Consider the following 24,061-nt stretch of genomic DNA (forward strand, 5'->3'; position numbering starts at 1 on the left):
AAATAAAAGTTCTTCATTGGAGGGGTGGGTACAGCTCTCGGCTAGCATGCTCTTGGCCCAGCGTTCGACTCTCCGATCGGCCAATGAAGAATTAGAGGAATTTATTTCTGGTGATATAAATTCATTTCTCGTCATAATGTGGTTCGGATTCCACAGTAAGCTGTAGGTCCCGTTGCTAGGTAACCAGTTGGTTCTTAGCCACGTAAAATAAATCTAATCCTTTGGGCCAGCCCTAGGAGAGCTGTTAATCAGCTCAGTGGTCTGGTTAAACTAAGCTATACTTACTTTTTTGGGCAAATAAAAGAAAATAAAACCAATACCATTAAAAATTATCATGATCCCTTAGTGGTCCCTTCTCTTATGAAAAATATAAGAGACATTTTCAATGCAGATAATAAGTTTCTTTGAGAATGTGACATGAGACAGCATGACATGATATAAGTACTCTACATCACATCAATGATCTAATTTCCTTTTTACTTTAGCTACGATTCCATTTGTCCAGCGACTAGACACCTATAACAAAAGAGCCAGAAATACCTTAAGAAATAAAATTATAAATAAGTTACAAAAAATATCTTCCATACAAGTAAGTACCAATAAATCACTTACACTTGTAAAGTTTACCACTCAACAGAGAGATTCCCTGCTAGCTATTTTCTGCTTGTAATAATCAGGATGCTTTACCTTTATATGGGCCTGGAGATTACGTTTCCGTTTTATGGTCATGTTACACACTGGACAAGGTAACCTCAAGTCTGCACCATTATGCTCCAAGAGATGTTCAGCAAGAACTTCACGTCTAGTGAAAGCTCTTGTGCAGATGTGGCAAACATACGGACGGAAATGGGCAAGATGATGTCGTTTCAGTATGGCAGCTTTTGCAAAGCACTTATGACATATGGGACATGAAAATGGTCTTCCATCACTAGATCCCATTTCCTGTGAAGAGTAAGAGATTTTGAATATACGGAAAACAGTATCTGACTTAATATCCGATTTAACATTCCTTAATGATCATATCACTCCCCCAATTATGACAGTACTCTATGCAACATTAAGCTGGTTTCTATCATTAATACAAACACTACTCACTTCATAACACAGCTCTTTAACAACTGCTCAGACATGCGACCACTCAGTATTATGTGCGGCATGAGAAATGTGTTCAAGTTGCAGGTTCCATAAGCAATAGTATGAATGTCTGTCTGTCTAGCCCCTCTCTCTCTTGCTCATGTATGGTTATTTTATTCCAAGTTTAAATAAAGTTAACATCCTTTGATAAAATGTGGTTAACATAACTGTGTTATCAGGAAACACATTGGATTACGTATTTATCCAAGGTTTCAACTTCTGTTACACATTTTCTCAACGCAAGGACTCTATGTTTGGAGAGTAAGAATTTTCTAAATTTTCACATGCCATGCCATATATAACAATATTTCTTTTGTATATTTAGATGGACAGCATTTTTTACTTTTACCTTTTTTAAGGGGGCAGACAGATCTACTGTAGGGTCTAATTCTACTGTTATTCCTATGTATATGTGTGTTCACGATGACAATGTCATCAGCGACTAAAATCTCAATCTTCCACTTCCTCTACTCACAAGCCCAAATCTGCCTCTGATGGATAACTCAAGAGGGCATCAAAGAGCTTGTGAATGCTTAAATTTACAAACAAAAAAGTAAATTGTAGATTGAATATAAGAAATTTATTTAAGGTTTGTGTATTAGAATAACATTTTAGTAAGTTTAAATAAAAGCAACATAAATGATTGTGTTTCTGTGATGTAAAGTCGTTGCATGAGTGTGTCTGTAATTAAAATGATGGACAACAAATGGACAATCTAGCAGGTAGTACTGGAATGTAATTAACAAATGAGCAACAGCCATGAAAATATGAAGTGATCAAACAGAATTTTTATAAATATATATTTGAAAAGTAGTATTTAATTTAGATATCAAGATTAATCAAAGGAATGCCTTGAAAGAGAAAAATAAAAAATTATTCTTACAGCTACAATGCACTTTAATAGGAATTGTCATTTTTCAGATTAATACAGTTCAAACATTGACTCTAAGACTCAGATTTTGGTAAAGAAAACTTCAAGAAGAATAACCAGCTGCACTGCATGAAAGTCCTTTATAACCAACAAAACAATCTCAAGTACCTGCGGTTCATCAAGGGGAACAGATTTATTCAAATTGGCACTTCTGGTAAAGGCATCCAGATATATACGGGTCTCTTCTTCAATGCTGTTGGTACTGAGTGGAATATTTTCACCATGCAAGCCTTCTGACAGTGCAGTATTGGTAAAATCTAAAGCTTCTTCCTTCACTTCAGCCTTCATCTGAAAAAGTTATGGGCTAAAATTAGAAAAATGAGGGAAAGTTAAAAAACCAATGCCAGAAATTTATTTTCCAAGTAATTAAAAAAAGACTAAGAAAATGCTAAGAAACCATGAATAACAAGCATTACAATTTTTTTTAAATATTTATTTTCCAAGTAATTAAAAAAAACTGAGAAAATGCTAAGAAACCATGAATAACAAGCATTACAATTTTTTTTTTTAAATCATTTTTATTTTTCCTAACATACAAACCTGAAGTCCTTCACATTAGGATTTAACTTGCAAACACAAGCTGGAACAGCCATTTAAACTTTACTGCCAGATGAGAGGGGTGGCTGGGGGGGAGGGAATTCATGTAGAGAACTTCAGGTTTGTATGTTAAGAAGAATTCAACTTATTGGGCAGCCATGACAGGATCCAAGGAAAACATTCCCAAAGACTTGTGGGCAATGTCCTGCAAGTAAAAAAGGAGGTGAAGGTGATCTGGTGCAACCACACCCCTGAATGCAACACCTATTGAACTAGCAGGTTCATACGGAATGCCAGAGTGGGGGCGATACCCTTACTTCATGAGGCGAGAACTCATGAAGTCAGGGGCATCTGGCACCCACCAGCCTTGCTGGAAGAGTCATATGCCCACTTGTATTCTTGAACACCTCTCTCTTGGTCTTGCTAGTATTAACAAGGCGTTGACATTCATGCAGAGATGATGAGTTCCCTTAAGATAGTACTGCAGCGCCCTAATGGGACACAGTAGCACCTCGTCCAAATCACTAAATGAAGTCCTTTAGGGAGGGGATTAAAAAGGACTTGAAGCTAACATCAGGAACCAACAGGTTCAGAGTCTTCACCATGAAATCCAGGACAAATTCCAGCAAGCGAGACTCCATCTCCTCGAGTGTTTAATGTTAAAGGAGAGGCCATGAAGTTCACCTACCCTTTAAGCCGATGCCAGGGCAAGAAGAAAAACAGTCTTTAGGGTCAGATCCCTGTCTGAACACTCTCTCAAAGGCTCATACGGGCAATGATCAAGACTCCTAAGAATGAGGGTCATGTCCCGCTTGGGGGGCCTGAATTCTCTGAGGGAACAACTCTATTCAAAGCTCCTCAGGAGCATGGTGATCTCTCACGACGAAGAGAGACCTACTGTTTCAAGCCTCAAGACTTGGCCTACAGCCAATCTATAGACCTTAATGGCCAAGATAGAGAGAAGCCTCTCTCAGCGAAAAAAAGACGAGAAAGCCCACTAAGTGCTGAAGAGTTGCTCTGCCTGGAGTGCTACCCTGCTGATGATAACAACCACAAAAGATGGCCCGTTTTCCCTGAAACACAGCTGCTGAGGATTTACCTGGGTCTCCAAACATCTCTTTCACCGTGTGGCAAGAAAAGCCTCTTGCTTGTAGAGACGTTGGATAGTCTCCAGATGTGAAGTGCCACTGCTTCTACAAGGCTGTGCCATGGAGGAATCTCTGTAAGGACCTCAGATAACAGAGCTAGCAGCTCTGGATACCACTCGGCATGTGGCAACTTGGGTGTCAACTGAGTTAGTTTGAGACTGCTGAAAGGCATTTTCCATCGCAGTCCATGTGTCTGGAGCTATTGAACTCAAGACTGGGAGTTTTCTGATGTATGAAGTGGAAAACAGATCAATACTTAGGGTCCTTCAAACCAAGAAAAGCCTTCCTGCTATACCTGGATGCAGGGACCACTTGTCCCTGTCACCTGTCTCTGGTGGCTGAGCTTGTTTGCCACTATATTCCAAGACTTCAGAATGTATCTGGCAGTCAGCTCTACTGAGTTGGCCAAAGCCCACTTATGCACCTGCATCATCAACTGGTGGAGAGGGAGAGAAACCAACCCTCCCTCCATGTTGATATATGCCACTACCATAGTGTTGTCGCTCATAAACACCACAGAGAGCCCCATCACTCAATCCTGAACTCCTTAAGAGCTAAAACAGCAGGCTTCAACTCCAGGATGCTGATGGAGTGGAATATAGAATTTTGGCTAAAGGCCAAGTGCTGGGACCTATGAGGTCATTCAATGCTGAAAGGAAAATAGAGTACAAAAGTTTGAAAACTGTAACAGGAGGAAAACCTTGCAGCTACACTATGAAACAATTAAGAGAGGGTGGAAAGTAAAATGGAAGAAGAGAATATGAACAAAGGTACAATAAAAGGAATGAAACAGGTTGCAGCTAGGGGCTGAAAGGATGCTGCAAAGAACCTCAAGTAATGCCCAGAGTGCACCGCACAACGTGCACTGATGTTACTATCCCCCTTCTGGACCAGGGCATTGATGTAGAGGTGCCAGTCATTTGGGTTCCACATACCTGATACCAACAACTCCTTCACTCGTTGCGTTTGAAAACAGAGGCATTTCTGGAGGACCAGTGCCAAGTGGCACTCCCAGCATAAGGTTCCTGTCATCTAACCACCATGGTAGGTCCTTCTTTACTTCCTCAGAGAGGAACTGGAACTTTTATACTATATAAATTAATGCAATGCACTATATAGGATATTGGCATAGTAACCTTCTCTATAAAGCAGATACTTAAAACCATCTCTACATTACTGTACATTGTAGTTAAAAACAATTCAGTATAAAAGCTATGTAAATACAGCAGCTGATGCCACCATCTTAACATTAATTAAGCACATAGTACACTTCAGCAGCAATATTATAACATTTTATTTACAATAATAGATTTTTTATTTTAATGTCTCTCTTAAATGATTTAATAAGCTTTAAAAACAAAAACATTATAATACATATAAATTTTATGTAGAGCTACAAAATAATTAAAACATTTAAATGGAAATAATACAGTATTACAAAATCATTAAGCATTTTAATATGACAAATTTTTAATTAATTTGTATTTTTCATAGCTAACAAACCTGCAGTCTTAACATAAGGATAAATCTTCTAGCACCGGCTGAAAACCGGTAAAAAGCAATTAAAATTGTAATGCAAGGAATTGGTGGCATCGGAGATTAGTCATCGGCATGAACAAGGAGGCAACCGCTGACCTCTTCTAATCCTGTGACACATTCAGTTTCTTCCAGCCCCAGGAATAACAAAGAGGAGTGACTAGAGGTGGGCAGTATACATTAAGACCGCAGGTTTGTTAACTACGAAAAATACAAATTAATTAAAAATTTGTCATTTGTTCATATGTGGATAAAACCTTGGTCTTAGCATAAGGATAGACTCACTTTTGGTGGGAGGAAAATAAGTCTTGAACCGACTGGAGGTTCATCACACCTGGTCTCACTTCCTGGATAAGTGAAAGCAAAGGATGGAAATGCAAGCCTCTGACTTGTTAGATAAATGGATATCAAATGGTCAGACTACTGGGATAACATACAATATGAAGGTTCACTGCAAAGTGGAAGTTAAAGATCTATGTCTGTTCAGATAACAAACCACAATAGCCACCAGACTTGTTTATTATTCTTCTTTCTCCTTGCTAGAGAGAGGAAGGACTTGCTACTGAAAGGTTATAGTGCTCATGTAGAATACAATATACTCAGACAGCAAGACTACTCACTTATCTGTATCCAACCAGTTCATTTGTATGATGGATCAACCTTCTCACTGCCCACTGGTAAAGAAGAAAGGGGAAAGGGAAAAGGAAAAAGACCAGTCATCTCAATCATTCTCACTTTCATACCATTATCTTAAGTAAGATACAAACTGTCCCACTAGGGGCACTGGATGAGTTACACAACTTGTTGAGCAGCCACCACCGGATCTAAGGAAAAAGTGTCCAAGGACCTGTGGGCAATGTTCCTTAGATAGAAGGATGTGAAGGTGGTCTGATGAAGTCAAGTACCAGCCTTCAAAACCCTCTGAACATTCAAGTTCTTTTTGAATGCCAAGGAGGGGCCTAATTCCCTAACATTATGTGCTCTTGCACGCACTGTGTTGGCATTAGAGGCTGAAGGAGAACTGTAGGCATGCCTAATTACTTCACTTAGCCAAAAGGAGATTGTATTCTTGGACACTTCTTTCTTGTTCCGGACTGTGATAAACAAAAAGTCTTCGACACCTCGGCCTGAGGTGATGAGCCTTTCTTAGATAACTATGCACTGCCCTGACGTGACAAAGTAGTAATTCATCCAGATCATTGTCAACAAAGTCCCCAAGGGAAGAGATAGAAAAGGATTCAACTCTTGTCATCAGGAACCATTTTGTGTCTTAGCCATGAATTCCGGGACAAATTCGAAGGCTACTGACCCCCAACCTCTTGTATGTTTAATATTAAAAGACAGACCGTGGAGTTCGTCCACTCTCTTTGGTGAAGCTAAGGCCAGTAGGAAGACTGTTTTCAGGGTCAAGTTTCTGCCCAAAGACTGTTGCAAAGGTTCATATGGAGTACGAGTGAGGCTACTTAGTACCAGAGTCAGGTCCCAGGTAGGAGGTTTAAGTTCTCTAGGAGAACATGACTGTTCAAAGCTTTTGAGGAGCACTGAGATTTCCCAAGAGCAGGACAGGTTCACGTTTTTTAAGCGAAGAACCACATCCAAGGCAGCCCTGTAGCCTTGATGGCACAAACAGAAAGATGTTTTTCTGTCTGGAGAAAAACAAGGAAATCAGCTATCTGTTGAACAGAAGTTACAACTTGAGAGAAACCCTGTCGATGACACAAATCACAGTAGACGGCCCATTTTCCCAGGTACATGGCTGAGGAAGACGTTCTGAGATAGCCAGACATCTCTGCCACTGTTCTGCGAGAAAAGCCTCTCACTCGCAGGAGATACTGGATAGTCTCCAGCCATGAAGAGATAGGGACTCTACTGATTGACGATCAGTACTCCAGCTGTGAAGAGATAGGAACTCTGCTGACTGACAATATCTCTTCATGAGGTTGGCAGAGTAGGTTGTGCCACGCAGGAATTTCTCTTGGAACCACCGATAGTAGAACTAGCAGATCTGGGAACCATTTTGCATGAGGCCACCTGGGAGCTACAAAGGTTATCCTGAGATTCTTACAAATCATCACTCTGTTCAAGGAATGACGAATCAGGCAAAAGGGGAACTACAGTGGTGGCTTCTGTAAACAAACGGGGGGCTAGTGTCACGCCTACATCACTTCCTGATGGTGCTTTTGCACCAGTGGGCAATTAATCACACAGTAGACCTCTCAGCCAGGTATATTCCAGGCAAAACGACTGTAATGGCAGACAAACTAAGTCGTCAGGGCCAGGTCCTAGGGACAGAGTGGTCTCTGCATCAGGAGTAGTGGACAAGCTCTTCCGTCTGTGGGGAAGAACAATGATAGACCTGTTCGCAACAAGATTCAACAGGAAGCTTGTTTGGTGGTTCTGGATTCCTTTGCCGTGGCAGAGGACACCCTGCAACATCCATGGGACTATCTGGAAGTCTACGCCTTCCCTCCCTTTTGCCTAATCCGTCATGTCTTGAACAGAATGATGTTTTCTCAGAATCTCAGGATGACCTTGGTAGCTCCCTGGTGGCCTCAAAAACTTACTTATGCCATTCAATGTTTGAGGTGAACTTCCAGGCCCAGATATAGAGAACAGAAAAAATTTCCCTTTACACACTTTAATACTAATAAAAACCTGGTGGGCAGAGGTGCACAAATCTGATGTTTTCAGTTCATCATATGGTTAGAGAACTTTAACAAATAATTTTACATGACCAAATAACTTATAAAATTATATTTGAATTTTCTAACTTTCTTATTTCTCAGTTGTATTTTAAAAAGAAAGCTTAATGAGCATATGAAGAACTAAAAATGTAAAATTTTCCAGAGTCCAAACTCAGTCATTTTATTCACATTTTTAGAGACAAAGTGGTCAATCTATATTTTCACTCTTTCTAAATCTGCCCAAGAGGCATGACTGACAGCTAGCTATGCAATCTCCTATCTTCTTGGCAAGATCTAACTACATCTTGGCTACAAAAACAAACCAATAAACAGGACTCCAAAACTTATAATAAAATAATCAGTAAAAATGTCCAAAATTTATACACAAAACAAAATGAGTATACTTCAATCTACATCACTATACATACATAATCATACCATCATTATAAAATTACAGTAAAGTATATCAAAATATTTTTGTCACTTTAGGAAAAAAACTTTTAAGGATATTAAGAATCGGATGGCAGGATAGAGTGAGAAATGACATCATAAGGGAAACTGCAAGTTCTATAAATGAATGAAATAATGATAAAGAACGGGGGAGAACAGTACTTAAGAGAGTCAAGTGGGTTTCTCTGGGTACTAGAAGAGCCTGAAGACCCAAACCTATTTAGAAGAGAATTGAGACAGGAGGCTGAATGCGAGTGGAGATTCGTAGAAGTGACAGCACTGGAAATATGGGAGCAGAAGAATATGACAGTGGTCCCTCATGTTGCACTGTGTTGGAGGGGATGCTGATGATGATGAGCAATCATGTTTATGAATTTGGTAAGTATAAATCGGTGAATCTGATTTTATCTGTTTATCCTATGCTTTAAGAGCTTTTTTATAAAGAGTGTACGGTACTTTAGGTTGAGAGTTACAAAATATTGAAAATTTAATTTACACTTTTCCTATTTCTTTACCTAAAAAGTCACATAAAAACTCTAATCTGTGGAGTATGTAGTAAATTAAATAAATAACCAGCTTTTTTTTCTCCTATGTGAAGTCTGCAATAAATAAAAGAAAATAGCTTTTTTCTCCTATCATTATTCTTCAGTCACTGGAATGCTGCTTTTCTAGGAAGCCAGATTTTCATAGAACTAGCATAAACCAAGAACTGACGTGTACCTCCTTTAATCTATGTCAATATAACAAAAACCCTGTGCAGATGATGTTTTAAATCTCAAAAACAATTGCAAGGATCAACCAGTTGTTGAGATCCAGTAATAGATTCCGAGCAAATTGGCCAAAGCAGCCACCAGAGTGGACACCTGTTTGATTACCTGTGATGCAGCCAACAGTCTGAAGCACAAGATCTTGTACTGGTAGACTGCCCTGTTGCAAATAAAGCAGTACTTCTGAGTCCTGATAGATGGGTACCTGGAAATATGCAACCTTCTGATCTATCAAAAGCATGAAACTACCCTCTCTGATTAAAGCCAACACAGAGCATGGGGTTTCCACACTGAAGGGACTTAGTAAAATAAACTTATAAGAGGTGAGAGGCTGACATGCTGTCTCCAACCCCAGTTACCTTTTCTACCAGGAAAGAAACATGTGTAGACCCCTGGAGAGTAGTTCTCTACAACTTCCTGAATGTCCTTCTCCTGCACTGTCCACACCTCAGCTGACAGAGCGAGAGATATGGATGATCCTGGAAAACAGGAAGAAAATGAGACTGATCTGGGGAGATGGGGAAGCATTGGTCCTTTAAGGGTAGTCTATAATTGTTTCAAAGGACACAGACTACCGATACCTTGTCACTGCCACATTGCCCAATAGCATAACAAGCATCTTCCTACTTGCAGCAGCAGGAAAGGGGGGATTGCTAATTTCACTGCCCTCCTCCATTCTTCTTGCTTCCCTTCATGGATGAAGTGTGGTTGGGAGACTCCTGACCCCTTCTCAATGAAGAATGCTGGAATCTGGATCATGCTTTGGAAAAGGTATGGTCTTTCCCCAAGCCCTATGTTAACAGGATACTCACTCTTGATGGTCTGGTTGCAGTACCCTTCATAGATCCCAAGAGAACTTAAATGGATACTGCATGGCAGATAACACAGAATCCTTGCTCTTTGGAAAGGAAGAACCCAGGACTGATCTGTTCCATAGTGCATAACTGCTCTCAGTTGTAACCTACCTTGACAAAGAGACTGTAGAAACTATTATTCCTCTTCAACACCATATCAACCTAGAGGTTAGCACTGGTGAGAGGTAGGTGAGCATCTGTCCTCATGACACTAAGTATTTTTGGAATCTCGCCTTTTACTCCTCAGTAGAAATAGGAAAGCAAAGTCTGTCATCATGTTGAGCTATAGACCCAACCACAATGCAGCTTGAAAGAAAGCCATAGCAATTTCAAAGCAAGGTTGTTCATTGAAGAACTCTTAGGTCCAAATGAATCTAACACTGACCACGAGAGACTGTCTATCAAAGTAGAGGGGAACACAATAGCCCGACCCTGCCCCTACTTGGATGATCAAGACAATTGCCTACAGCAAAGTCATGGTAAGAGGGCACTTAAGTGAATGCATATGACCATTTTAACTGTTTTCATGCCTTGAACCAGAAAAAACCAGCCAAGCTGGCCTCTCTACTAAATCAAGGCAGCATGAGCTAGCACTGCCTGTCCCATGGAGAGCAGTACTAAGCGATGCACAGGTTATGTTAACACTGGTGTGTATGCTCGCACAAGGACCATGGCTGGTACTAAACACTGGAGTACACCTACACTCATGACTGTCCAGGGACCAGTCTTGAGCACATCCACATCAGTTCCAAGGTACTGACACAGCCTAGAGCTTAGGGAAGCAAATATTCTTTTTTCTGTGCTTCTGAAGAAGTACAACACAGGAAGAGTCAGAACTGACCAACCTGCACCATCCTAGATCACCTGCCCTGGAATATGGGTACTGAGATCATCATCACTCTCAGCAAAAGAGTAATGGCACCAAGGAGTCAAACAGGTTAAATTCTTCAACCATTCAATCGAGGAGATACTCAGAAATCCTTACTCTATAAGCGTAGATTTTTTCAGCACATTCAGCACTGAAATGGAAACTGACAGTGAAAAGATTTTAAAGGCATAACAGGAGGAAAACATTACAGTTGCACTATGAATCAATTGTTAGGAGAGGGTGGAAACTAAGATGAAAGAAAGAGAATCTGAACAGAGGTACAGTAAAGGGAATGAAGGGGTTGGAGCTAGGAGCCAAAGGGATGTTGCAAAGAACTTCAAGCAATGCCTCCAGTGCACCACATGAGGTGCAGTGGTGGCACTAACCCCCTACGGGGGAACAACTGAAAGGTTTTTAAAGTTCATGGCTTTTTGGCTAGTTCCACATCACATAAACTCCTCATAAAATTAACCCTCTGGGATTCCTGGTGGTATCCAAAAACTGTCAGGTAAAACATTCAGTTCTGACTTGCAGCTTATGAGCTTGAGGAATTATTTTCTCTTATTGCTCAGTGCAAAATTCATTTTCATTATACAGTACTGCAATAATAATTATGGTCTCCTTTTGGAGTATGTTTAGAAATGAAAACAACTATAGTATAAACTCAGAATGATACTTCGCACCATGGAAAAAATACATTTCATTTTCAATCATGCAAACTGATAATATTGCTATCTATGCCTATTATTGCACATAACAAATGTAAGGAAAAATAAGTAAACATTTTAAAATTTTCCTCTTTGACACTGGTTTGGTGATGACTCTCTCACAAATGTCCTTACTGCTGGGAGAGATGCAATCAAACCATTCCCAACACACCCTAAGTGTCATCTCAGCGCTTTGTGACATCAAGATATTTGATTAATTTTGTTTTAAATTTTCTATGAATGATGTCAATTGATATACAGTCCCCTTGTGAACAGCACAAATGTAAATAACACATTTTCTAATACTGTATAATACTTTTGATTTAATACGATTTTACTCGTAAGCATTACTTTCCAATCAGACATGTGCTTGGGTTGATCCCAAGTGGTGATGATGTCACAGCCATACTACCTACTGGAAGGAGAAGGAAACCAAGCCAGGGTTCCTAGGGTCCCAGATGTAGAATTAGGAAAGAAGAAAACAACACAGACGAAACTAGAGCAATTTTTTATGAAGAAGGTATCACAGGAGCCAGAGAAAAAGGAAGAGGAAGCACAGACAAGCAAGTAGAGTGAGCAGAGTAAGGAGGGATGGCCAACAGCAAATGACAGTAGAGACAAGTAGCCAAAGTGAAGGTGAGAGTATTAGTAAAATAGGGATGTGCTTATGCTTTCGTCACTTTACTAATGTGACAATTCTTTATAAAGAAGACAAAGCACAGGCAGTCTCCGGTTTACAACGGGGGTTCCGTTTTTCTGCCACGTTGTAAATCAAAAAATCGTCGTAAACCAAAAAATCGTCGAAAATCATCAAAAATCCTAAGAAAACTTTACTTTTAATGCTTTGGGTGTATTGAAAACGATGTACACTGCATTTTTATTGAGTTTTTCATAAAAAGAAACTCCAAATTTTGGTTGTTCTATCGTTTTGGAGCCATATTTCTTCCGTCGGATCAGCGTACGACACGCGTCGTAACCCCGGAACATGCGTCGTAAACCGGGAAATAATTTCTGATGAATATATTTTAAAAACGTCGTAACCTCGGAACGTCGTAAGCCGGACCCGTCGTAAACCGGGGACTGCCTGTACTTAGGAGAGATTTTCTGTACAGCAGTTATCTTTTCTCCCAGCAGCACTGGAGTCAAAAGAAGAGGAAGAGGAGGAGTGGGATGAACGATGAGGAGGGAGAGCGGATTGAGAAGGGATGGACAGGAAGTAGCAAACAATGACCAGTCAAGCATAAACAACAAGCACGCACGCATAGTGCAAAATTTAAATAAAGTGAAAACTTGTCTTTTTACTGTTGTTTCTGCGACCTTCTAATGTATTAACAATGTTTCTTTAAACATAACATTCCTTTAAAAGTCATAGTACCATAATGCTCAAAATAAGCAAACTTTTTCAAGAGTCCAGGAAAACTATGTTTAAATAGCACAATTTTAAACAACGCAACCTCTCCAGGAACATATACCTCATGTTATTTCAGAGGTAACTGCAATCAGAATCTTAAATGGTTAATAATGATAATGCTAATAATAACATACACTAACGGTACGTCTGTATTCATTTCCTATGCAAGCCTCTAAGCTGGTATCAAATATGCAAAAAACTTAGATAAAATATGAAGCACACTGTTTCAAACAATATTCACAGTGTATCAAGTGGGACTTACCAAGTTTTCTGGTGTATCTGCAAGGCCAGCATTTGACTCTTCTAGTATATTAGCTAAAGATCCTGCACTATAGTCTTCCTTGTTTCCTCCCAGACCTGCTAATGTATAATTTAATGCTCGTGGTGATGCTGTCTTAGTCTCAGGCCTAGGATCATGTAGGGGTTCTTGGCTTGAAGTACTTCTTTTACTACAATCTACATGTGACTGATGGACTGGACTGTGACTGAGAGTGGAATAGGTTGATGTAGTAAGTGACAATGTAGAAGAAAATGATGGCTTGTTAGTTTCTGGCTCTCTCGCAGAGTATAGACCACTAATTTCTGTTCGAGGCACTACGTTACTTTCCCCATTCTCTTTCACAGTCATTGGTGAGGACGGCGCTACTGAGTGAGTTTTGTCAGAAATAGATGAACAAAGGGAAGGTGATGCAAAGTCTGGGCTTTTCAGCAAAGGCCTTTCTTCGGGTTTTCTTCTTTTTGGTGTAGACATTAGTGCATAATGATGGCTATAAAGATTTTCTAAAAAGTGGTTATCCAAAGTGGCATTATTTGAATTGGCACTTGCAGAATCCTCTTTCAGTCCACTGTGCACCAAAGGCTCTGACCGCCTTTTCCTGGAAACCCCTGAACTTCTTTCTTTTCTTGGTTCACACTTGTTTTTCTCTGGATCAGACCCTTCACCAGCACTAAAAACTCCTAAACCTTTGATTTGTAGAGCTTCAGCTGTTGACAGTAATAAGGGAACTTCTTTCTGAGGAATGTCTGTCTGTCCAGTGTACATGAAGTCTATCAGTGCTTGCATTTCTTTGGCTGCAATTCCTCGTAGGTATACAATTGGATGCTGGCATGGCACATCCCCTAGAATGTGACGGAAGTAATCGCTGCATGTTACTAACACTAGCTTGTGGGCAGCAAATGTTTTGCCATCACATGCGAGCGTAACATCAGTTAAGGTATTCTGAAACCAAAACAAATTACTCATTAAAAGTAACATATTGTGAAAGTCTACATACAATAATATACAAACAAAAAAAACACTGCATTCCATCCTGAAATTTCATGAAATATATACTATATATACCGGGTGTTTCGAAATTAGAGGCCTCCCCCTCCACAGAACAAATGGAAAGTTATTAAGTTTTCTGCTATAGTCTATCTCCAAGTACATTATTTTAAGTTTCTATTAAGCTATTTTTCATTTTACATTTCTTGTATTTTCAGACTGAGTGACGGAGTTAGATACAGCCATGGCTAACAACTCAGAGGAAATCAGATGGATTGACCGAATCCAGGCTATAACCTTCAGAGAGGCCAGGGATGCTGGCGCATCCTTCATTTCAAGTTCCTGGATAGCTAAATACATTAAAAGTAATGAATCCTTTGTTACAAGAAACTAGAACAAAAATCCATATGACTGTCATCGCAAAAAAAGTGAGAATCTTGGAAGGCCTGAAGTCCTTTCTCAGGAGTCAAAAGACATCATAGCTGAGGCAGTGGGTAGACCAAGAAAGTCTTTACGTAAATTGGTGCTTGAACTAGAAACAAAAAGGGGAAAGAAGAGAAGTTATAGTGCTGTATATCATGAGCTGAAAAAATCTGGTATCATGCTATTTCATGTTATCAGCAAGCCCAACATCACTCAGCAACAGAGAGAAGACCATGCATGGTTTTGTGGTTCATTTCTTAAAGACTGGGATGAAGCTGACTTTCTCCATGTTGCCATATCAGATGAATTCTTCATTTATATAGTCAGGAAGCCAAATCATCAAAATTACATAATTTGGGCTGCAAAGTTGGATGATATCAGCGATGATGTGCACTATCGCCAAGTTGTGAAATTTCCTGAATGTTTGGGAATTTTTCTCTGTTTCACAGCCAAATGGTTAATGTGGATCATCAAAGAAAAAGGACAGTCATGGAATGGCGAATACTTCAGAGAAACTGTGCTTAATGGTGGAGTATTTCCTTTCCTCAAAGATCCTGAAAATGTGTTATCTGTTGAAGAAGCCACATTTTTGCATGATAAAGCACCATGTTTCAAGGCTCTTCAGACACAGGAGCTGCTTTGAAACAGTGGTATCGATTTCTTCTCATCAAGTGAATTTCCAGGTAGCTCCCCTGACCTTAATGTGCCGAAGCGCGCACAGTGAACTATGATGGTATACCAAGCCTCAACGACCTGCGAAGAGAGGTGACCGAAGTGCTCAGGGAAATGGAGTTTGAGTCTCAGCTTTTTTCCGATTTGCTGAAATCATACCCCTCAAGAATGCAGGCTGTGGTACAGGCAGATGAAGGCCGCATAAAATATTAAATACTCAGAGAGAAACTTAAATGAATACCTGTTCTGAATTACTTTTGTTTTTGTCCATATCAATTTTAATTTATGCTGTAGAGGGGGGGGGCCTCTAATTTCAAAACACCTTGTATAATACTAAACATCAACAAGTAAACAAAATAACAAAATTTTAATTGCCATGATATAAGCGTAGTAAAAGTAACATCAAACTTAATATCATTTGCACTAACAGCTAAAAACAGTGTTGAGCTAATTTTACCGGACACTTACTTCTTCTCTCAAAACACTCAATGTACTTCTGTATGTAGCTCCATGATTATTCCAAGTAAGCGATAAACATTCATCATCCATAATGGAAGCTCTCACTTCTGCAAAAAAAAACCAGTATACAGTATATATATATATGCAAAATGTTGAAATGCTGAATAGCTATGGCTATTTCACAGTGTTTGGACACTTTCTTTACCAGATATCTACTTATACGACCACTGCTACACATCAATTAGAAACATCCATAATGAAGTCTGAGATAGAAGTCCTTAGTTGGGATGTGTTTTGGAAGGCAAAACCCTCTCTTCCCTTCTCAAGCAGTTCTGACTAATGAAACTGATGCTGTGGGGACAGGGTAGCAAGTTAACTTGTGCAGATGGAAAAGTGGTAACAGAAGAGAGAGAACTGCAATGACTCATACATCTGTCATTTCTTATTCCTGGTAGTTAATAGGGCATTTGATGTTCTAATCAGCTATCCATAGTTTTCAGTCAATGAATGAAAGCCAGCATGCACCTGAAGCATGATATAATATTTTAGTATTATTTGTGATTTCCCCCATAGTTGATTTTCTACACTGTGTGGAGTGGATAAAAATGTCACCTCTATGGGGGGTGGCATGAGAGGCAATTGCTGAGTTTTGCAGTCATTTTTCCCCACACAAGGGTGGGGCAAACTCCTCCAACAAGGCATAAAAAGAGGTATATTACATGGCACTTTTCAAGGTCCTCATAATTTGGTCTTGGTTTGTTTTTCATAATCAGGCTGAGGGTTTTACTATTTCATAGTAATGTACATAATCAGTTCTACTGTATTCTGGTGTTTCCTTGGTAGGTCTTACATCTCTTTTTATAATGTTTTGCATGGCAAGTTCTTCTTGTTTGTAGTTTGGATGTATTATTACACTGTAAAAAATTCTCTTTTTCAACAGCTGCTTCAGTTGGGGCATTACACTTTTTTCAAGTGCTTTCTTGAAATACTGATCAATATCAGCTTTGCTTAAGCTATTGTTAGCCTTTTAACTAGTTAATACACACATTTCTACAGCCCACCAATTTTACCTAAGTTACTCAGTATGTAAATATATGGAGAGCTGATATTTTGACAGTGGCAATAAGTACACATGTAAACAATTCCTTTTTCTCACTTACTTTCAAGACCAGCCCTCTTTAAAATGTATTATATAAGCATCAGTTGGTCTTGTGGATCATACCCAAACAATAACAAAGCCTCCTTTCCCTTCCACCCCAGTATGCCTCATTTTCCTCATCTAATGCATTGATCAGTTTACAAGAAGAATAGACGAGTGGACATCTAATGCACTGACCAGTTTATAAGAATGAATAGATGAGCGGACAAGTAAATAGGAAAAAAGCTGAAGATGAAATAAAATACACAAAAAGCTGAAGATAAAATAACTGTCATCAATCCCAGTTTTATTTTCATATGTGAGTATCAGAAAAAGGTAAGTTCAATATATATTCATACAAAGGGTAAGTAGTAAAAACGAGTTAAACAGATTAGAGAGACACTGATGAGAAATAAGTTTGATAAAGCACTCGAAAGGTCACAGACTTGTAAAGCAGTTGCCATGTTGTACATTTTCACTTTTGGCAGACAGTTTGAGTAGTACTCCTTATTTTTGCTGAGTGAATTCTCAGCTGACCTTTGGGCTCCAAAAGTTGTTTACCATAGGCAACAGTTAAAAAGGTAACTAAAATATGAGAGGTTCTACCCAGTTTTTGGTGGGTCTCATGCCAGGTGGTGTAATGTGGTAAAGCCCCAAGCACGTATGCATTACTATCACTGATCAAATATCCCTTGAGGCATTTGCTTTTTTTTCACATAAACATAATTCCACATTGGTGGGTTTGGTATAAATGGAGGTGATATGCTTATCCTCTTCTCACTTCACCAACACAATGAGAAATGGAAGCTTGCCATAGATGATAAAGTCATAAGTAAATTTAAGGTCAACTGTCCTCAAAACTACGTTGAAGTAACTGACAGAGACAATGTGTCGTCTACAAAAAAAAAAGTGAAAGAGTGGCTATGGGATGGCTGAGAAAACTCTCTCTTTTATTGTACCAATATCAATCTTTGCAAAGCACACCCCTAAAAGGTGAGCCCACAGCCTAACCATCCATTTGTACAAATAGATGTCCTTTGTGGTTAAATAAGGAGACTAACATAGTACAAATTTCTAAGAGGAACCAAAGACTAAGTCACATCCATCAGGGGAATTTCTACGGAAAAGACTACTGCAACTAGAAAGCCCTATTCCAATGCACCAGTCAATAAAGTCGAGACCACCTATACTGCCTCTAGAGATCGTGAAGGCCACCTTCCTCTGCCATGTTGAATTAAGAAGGCAACGACAGAAAGACTACCTAATCTTGGTAGCCCAAACCCCATGGGCATGGACACCTTAAAAGTCTATATTATCAGGGATACCTTAAAAGTCTATATTATTAGAGATAAGTTACAGAATGACACAGCTGCTTATGAACCATTCATTAGAAGCTGCTATATTCCTGGCAAATCCCACACAACTGTACCATGGAAAAGTCTACTGTAAAAAGAAATTCCCTTGCAACACAATTAATTACAGATGTAAAATCATTACTGGAAACATAACTGGCAACAAAGTTCATGTTTTGCTGACAACAGTGTTATTTTCATTCCATAAGAATACAATGCAGGAAGCCACAATAATGTAATTAAACAAAAGAGAATAGCACTGTGAGAATGCCCATCCAAAATCTAAGTTCTCAACTGGCAGTCAGGATAAGACAGGGTAGCACATCTTTATTGCAGCCAAAAGAAGACTGCGACGGTCAGTGAGTGAGGGATACTCCCCCACTCACCCCTTCTTGTTACAAAGTGTCAACTTGTTTCCAGCTCAAGATGAGATACTATACAAAAGGTGAAGCTTTGTATTTAGGCTACATAAGAACAAATATGTTCTACATCCAAACCATTTCCCAACCATCGTCTGTCATCCCATTCAACTAAGCAGTAAATTTTGTCAAATGTGGAAAAGTCCTTGCTATTTACACCAAATACTGCATGATACCAGCACTTGGGAGTAGTAGTCATAGAAGTTGGAAAGCAAGATTACAGAAACTTTTGAAATATAGAAGTAATAATGGAAAAGAGAAAGATAAAGACATTCCAATTCGAACGGGGGGAATCTCTTTCATAACACTTCAGGAGCACTCTCCCCTATCACACCATTTTCAACAAATATTTTATACTGAAAGCCATGTGACATCATTTAAACAATCTCTCATTGATAGGGAATGCAGAGAAAACAAGAAAGAAGAGTAATAGAAGGGAAAAGATGATCCAGGTTTGTTTTGCTATACCTTACTCCATCCACTAGCCTTGCTCTCCTCAGCTACAGCAGAAGACATGGTCAAAGCAGGTACTGTAGTTGCATCACAGAAATACTGGTTGCAATCAATGCTGCTGGGGTCAACGATAGTTACAAGAGGCTCAATAGAACTGAATTCCTTTAAGGAAACAGCTGCAAAAGACAAGTTGCTTGGAATGCTGAGTGACAGCCAAGTCTGCAAGTACTCAGCAAAGCTGCCAGTGAAGCACGATAGGTAGTGGTGACCAAGACTACATGATGCTTCTCACCTGGGGAGAGCCTGGCACTGTAAGAGGGCTTGTGTTGCTCCGTCATGTGCATACCCATCTCAGAATAAGTCAGAGGAGAACATGCAAAAGGGGTAGGGATAGATGACAGGTAGTGCAGGAGGAGGTACCAAAACAGTTTGGCATTATCAAAGATGGAGTAATTTCTACATACTACCCCCAGGAAGACAATGGTGAACATAGGAGGCGGAGCAGAAGGAGGGGGAAAAATATGTGAAGGATCAGTTGTCCCTTACAGTGAAGGGGTGCAGCTAGAACAAGCGTCCTTCTTTTTTCAACTCCGCCTTCTCTCATAGTGCTCCAACTGAGACCATGAAACACATTCACAGCAAGGAGAACACGCTTTTACTCTGCATTAAATACAAAATGAATGTGGACCTACAGTCGCAGGAGTCATATAGCAATTAGAGCCCATGATATCCTACAAAATGACACTGATCTTGTCCACATTCCTGAAAATATAGTCCCAAAGAAACACTCAAAAACATAAAACAAGAGCATGAGTGCTTTATTATACAAAAGCATGAGTGCTTTATTATACAAAACACAAAGGTAGGAAACATGGGGATAAAAAATGAAGCACAAAAAGGCACGAATAAGGTACACAAAACATGAGAGCACATGAGCAATACTACTAATTATGAACACAGCCAAAAGGACAATGAGGAAAGTTGCATGAAGGGGCAAATCCTTCCCCAACCTTCGTGGACATCTCCCTTGTTAGTACATGGACCAGTACATCATATGTGCACAAAGAGTGCTCTGAATATGAATGGTGTTGATTTGTGTCCCTGTAGGAACAACTGATAAACAAAGAGACCATCTGTCAATGATCCAAGTCATAAGTGTTAGGGTTAACGCTCGGAGCGTGAGACACTGCGACATTCGTCCGCTGTTTGGACACTTCCAGAAAATGCATCAGTGAGACTTGTGTCCCCTCTACATAGCCTAACACACTGAGACCTCTACGTTCCTATCAAAGTAACAGTTTTCTCCTAAATTACAAAATAATGGCATATTTCCGATTAAACAGAGGTTCGTTAAGATTTAGGCGTGTGCAGTGCTAACTTACCAGCCATGATGCTCTCAGTACTTTTACTTAAAACACTTTACAAGTGGAAGAGTGACACCATCTTGATATTTGCCAAGTCACTCGTATAAACAAAATGCCCATTTCCTGTGTTAAATCTGCAAAATATTTGTACCCATAGACGCTGACACTGTTTCCTTGACATCAGTGGTAAACGCTGGTGTGTTTCGGGGATTAGACAGGGAGCTCTAGCAAATTTTCGGGATGCCAGAGTGCGAGATAATATTTAAATAACTAGATAGCTAAACACCAGAATAAGGTTATAAATTGAGTATATGAAAATACTTATTGTTGGAGCAAACCAGATTCCTGAAACAAATTTCAAAGCTTTTGCTGTGAACATTACGATGTAGCTATTTTTCACGTTTTCCTATTTTTTTATTTATAAATACCCTATATACTACATACAGTGTAATATATGTATATCACATACACACTGTAAGTTTTGTCAAATATAATGGTGTTTTAAGTAATAATTTTGGATATAAAACCTTTATTTCAGTCCTGTGTTTTGACGTCAAGGCATCTTGACTCGCGTACCAGTGCTGCATTTTCGCAAAAGTGGTAACACTCATATGTACACATTACATGTCTCAGAAGTATCCATAGTAATATGGACTTAAATAAATGAAAAGTCCTAACAACAAAATACTATATTTCTATCGTAAACAGTTCACTAATGCGTCGTCCGCTCTCGGGTGTTTGTGGCAACCAGATGTACAATAAGGCTGGAAAATTGCTCCCGCTACAATTTCACCACTTTGATGGAGTAAAGTTCTGTAAACAAACGTTCTCACATATTTTAAGTGGTATTGTGAGTGAATTAAGAACAAAATGTGCATAATTACAATAAAATAAGCACTGTGGAGCTTCAGATGTGATGTCAGTAAGGATAAAACCAAGGATTAAGGGTAAAAATGCATTTCAGCTCAACCACATGACAGGCAGGAATTCCATGTCTCATACTTTCACTAGTATACTCAACAAAATGTTTTATCATGCTGATTACAACTAAAATCTTGAGTAATATCTATAAACATTACATATATACGGAATTATGTCAGTACACCGTTAAATGAGCGCTGGGAAGGAAGAGTTCAATCGCCTCTCAGTTTTGTCTCAGCATTTGGGAAGACACCATATTGGATTCAAAATTGCCTTCAACACCTATTTTACGAAGACTTCACTTGCTTACTTTAGTTCGTATGGCAGTTTCCCATAGCTCATTTTGTTAATGAAGCTTCAATCTTTTGAAAGATTTTCTTAAAGATTTAATTTTTTTGTTATTTCTCCAATTAAATATCCAGTGAAAAGTGAAAATTCAGTCATGCATGTGTCTAAACCCGGATCATTTACCCTAGTGTTAGGTAACAAAAACCTAACACCACAAGCCACTATCTACAAAGACATAAATCTCTGACAGAAGCGGGCATCCACACTGGAGAACAGTATTCTAGTGAAGGAAGGCTAAATGACCTAAACCGTCTGCACTGATTTTATCATTGTTATAAAAATGAGGCCTTACTTATAATACCTAACTTCCAAATAGCATTTGCTGACACTTTCAAATCAATCTGATGTTTCTGAAATGTAAGCTGTATAGGAACAAATATATTTTAATAAATCAACTCATTTTAATCTTATTTCATTAAAGAATATTAACTTTTTCAAGACTTGGAATAAAATGATACACAATGCAAGAGAGAAAGGGGGTAAACACAGGTGGACACTTATATGACTGTTTACATATGCTACAGATATATGCAACCAACAAATAAACTAAAAACATTTGCGTGTACGCCTGATGAATCACTCCACAGTGTTAATGAGAGAGAGAGAGAGAGATTCCATACATTTGCCAATCACAATATACAGATTTTACCCTTTATGTGATGTTCATACTACACATACAGAAGAATACCCCTAAGACTTAATTGTGCAACTGACAAGATAAAAGGAATTTGATGAGATGATGTTGGTAATAAGTACATGGGGAACTACAAAATCATGGAAAATTTAGTGGTAAAACTTAGACTACTACTGTACTGCAGCCTGGTTCCCACCAGTCGCTGACCAGAATATTTATTGCCTTTTCCTTAAATATTATTCATGTTTAGGCCTTCTGTTTATTTTTATGGTAATTGCCATCATTTGCTATGTTTTCAAGTTCATCGCCAAAGGGGCTGGTACTAAAAATGGTGTCCATTTTCCACGCAAACTGGTAGTTACCAAAACCAGAGGGAAGTGGTAGTAGCCTTCAGTTTTCCCAATTTTACTGCCAAGGCATATCAGTGTGCTAAAATGACACCGTGTACCATCCAACAACCCAAACTACTTGTGATAAAAGTAGAAGAGCTTTTCTAGACTTGGCCCATTGAAGTCATGCAGTGGGCTAGCCAAACCAGGCCAAAACAGAAAAAAATAGCGCAAATGAAATTTGATAATCGTAATTGTAGGTATTCTTAGTCAAGATATAAATGGTTCCGCTTGCACAGTCAGCAATGTAAAATGAAAGGAAACTGGACAAGCCTGCTTAACCTAAGCAAGTAAGGAAAGCCTATGTCTGGAAGCAAGTTAGAACATTAACGTACCTTGAAAACTATACCATAAACCGTCACAAAAACTCAACAAACCACCATTCGATAACAAGTAGCACTAATATCGTTTCACGTTCGCACCCGGGCAAGCGTTACCACCTGCCTGTTGCTGAGTGACAGCTGGACGCGTCAAACTATCCCTGTTGACCCATGACGCGGCAACCTGACTCAGCGTACTTTAAGATTACTCACATATAGTACACTTTGCTTCAAAAATAACAGAGAAACTTATATATGTACCTCTGGCACTACGGATATACAAGTAAACAAGCAGAGCATAACCTAGCAGAAATTTTAAATACGGCCGGAAGTGGATGCGTCCTTTGTGGCGGCCGCTCTATTGGTTCCACTCCACACACCTGCGCCAGATGTCAACAAACAAAGATGCATTTGCTAGATATTTAAAAATTCTTTCAGATTACAAGTAATTTACAAAGTATACCTTTCTGTTATTAAAGATAATAATCTAAATCCAAAAAAATTACTTTCTTTCTAATATATCAATTATATCGGCCTTTCATCAATTTGGAAAATTATTCCCAAGTGAAAATTTTTTAGAATTTCATCATGCTAAAAGATATATCTTTATCCGTGATATATAAAGAATTAATTAATCTGCCATTTATTATCCAATAGCGAAAGAAATTCTTTTATTTATAAATATATTTCAGATGCGTCAAGTATTTTCGCACGTTCTTAATTTCTAAGCGTTAGAACATCCAAACAAAAGGTTTTCTATAGGAGTTGAAACTCCAACGCTACAGAGATAGTGTCTCTCATATCATCAACAGCTACGCGCCTGAAATATGGAGAATGATCTCGCATCAAGCATATTTCGAAGTAATTTTGGCATAAGA

The 24,061-nt window shown here is 39.0% G+C and overlaps 1 protein-coding gene across 3 annotated transcripts; it reads right to left on the reverse strand.

Moving 5' to 3' along the window:
- Positions 1–220: 220 nt before the first annotated feature.
- LOC136843812 (protein abrupt-like) lies at positions 221–23,580 on the reverse strand. 3 transcript variants are annotated; one of them, XM_067112576.1, is made up of 5 exons: positions 23,445–23,580; positions 15,855–15,952; positions 13,290–14,246; positions 2,174–2,353; positions 221–942 (listed from the first exon to the last, which is right to left on the reverse strand). In XM_067112576.1, the coding sequence occupies exons 2-5, from the start codon at positions 15,933–15,935 to the stop codon at positions 631–633; spliced, it is 1,530 nt and encodes a 509-aa protein (XP_066968677.1). In that variant the 5' UTR covers positions 15,936–15,952; positions 23,445–23,580; the 3' UTR covers positions 221–630. The 3 variants fall into 3 exon arrangements, with proteins under 3 accessions (XP_066968677.1, XP_066968678.1, XP_066968679.1); XM_067112577.1 differs by having other exon boundaries at positions 23,487–23,572; XM_067112578.1 differs by having other exon boundaries at positions 23,199–23,464.
- Positions 23,581–24,061: the final 481 nt, after the last annotated feature.

Source organism: Macrobrachium rosenbergii, chromosome 12 (assembly GCF_040412425.1).
Source record: "Macrobrachium rosenbergii isolate ZJJX-2024 chromosome 12, ASM4041242v1, whole genome shotgun sequence".
Classification (NCBI taxonomy): domain Eukaryota; kingdom Metazoa; phylum Arthropoda; class Malacostraca; order Decapoda; family Palaemonidae; genus Macrobrachium; species Macrobrachium rosenbergii.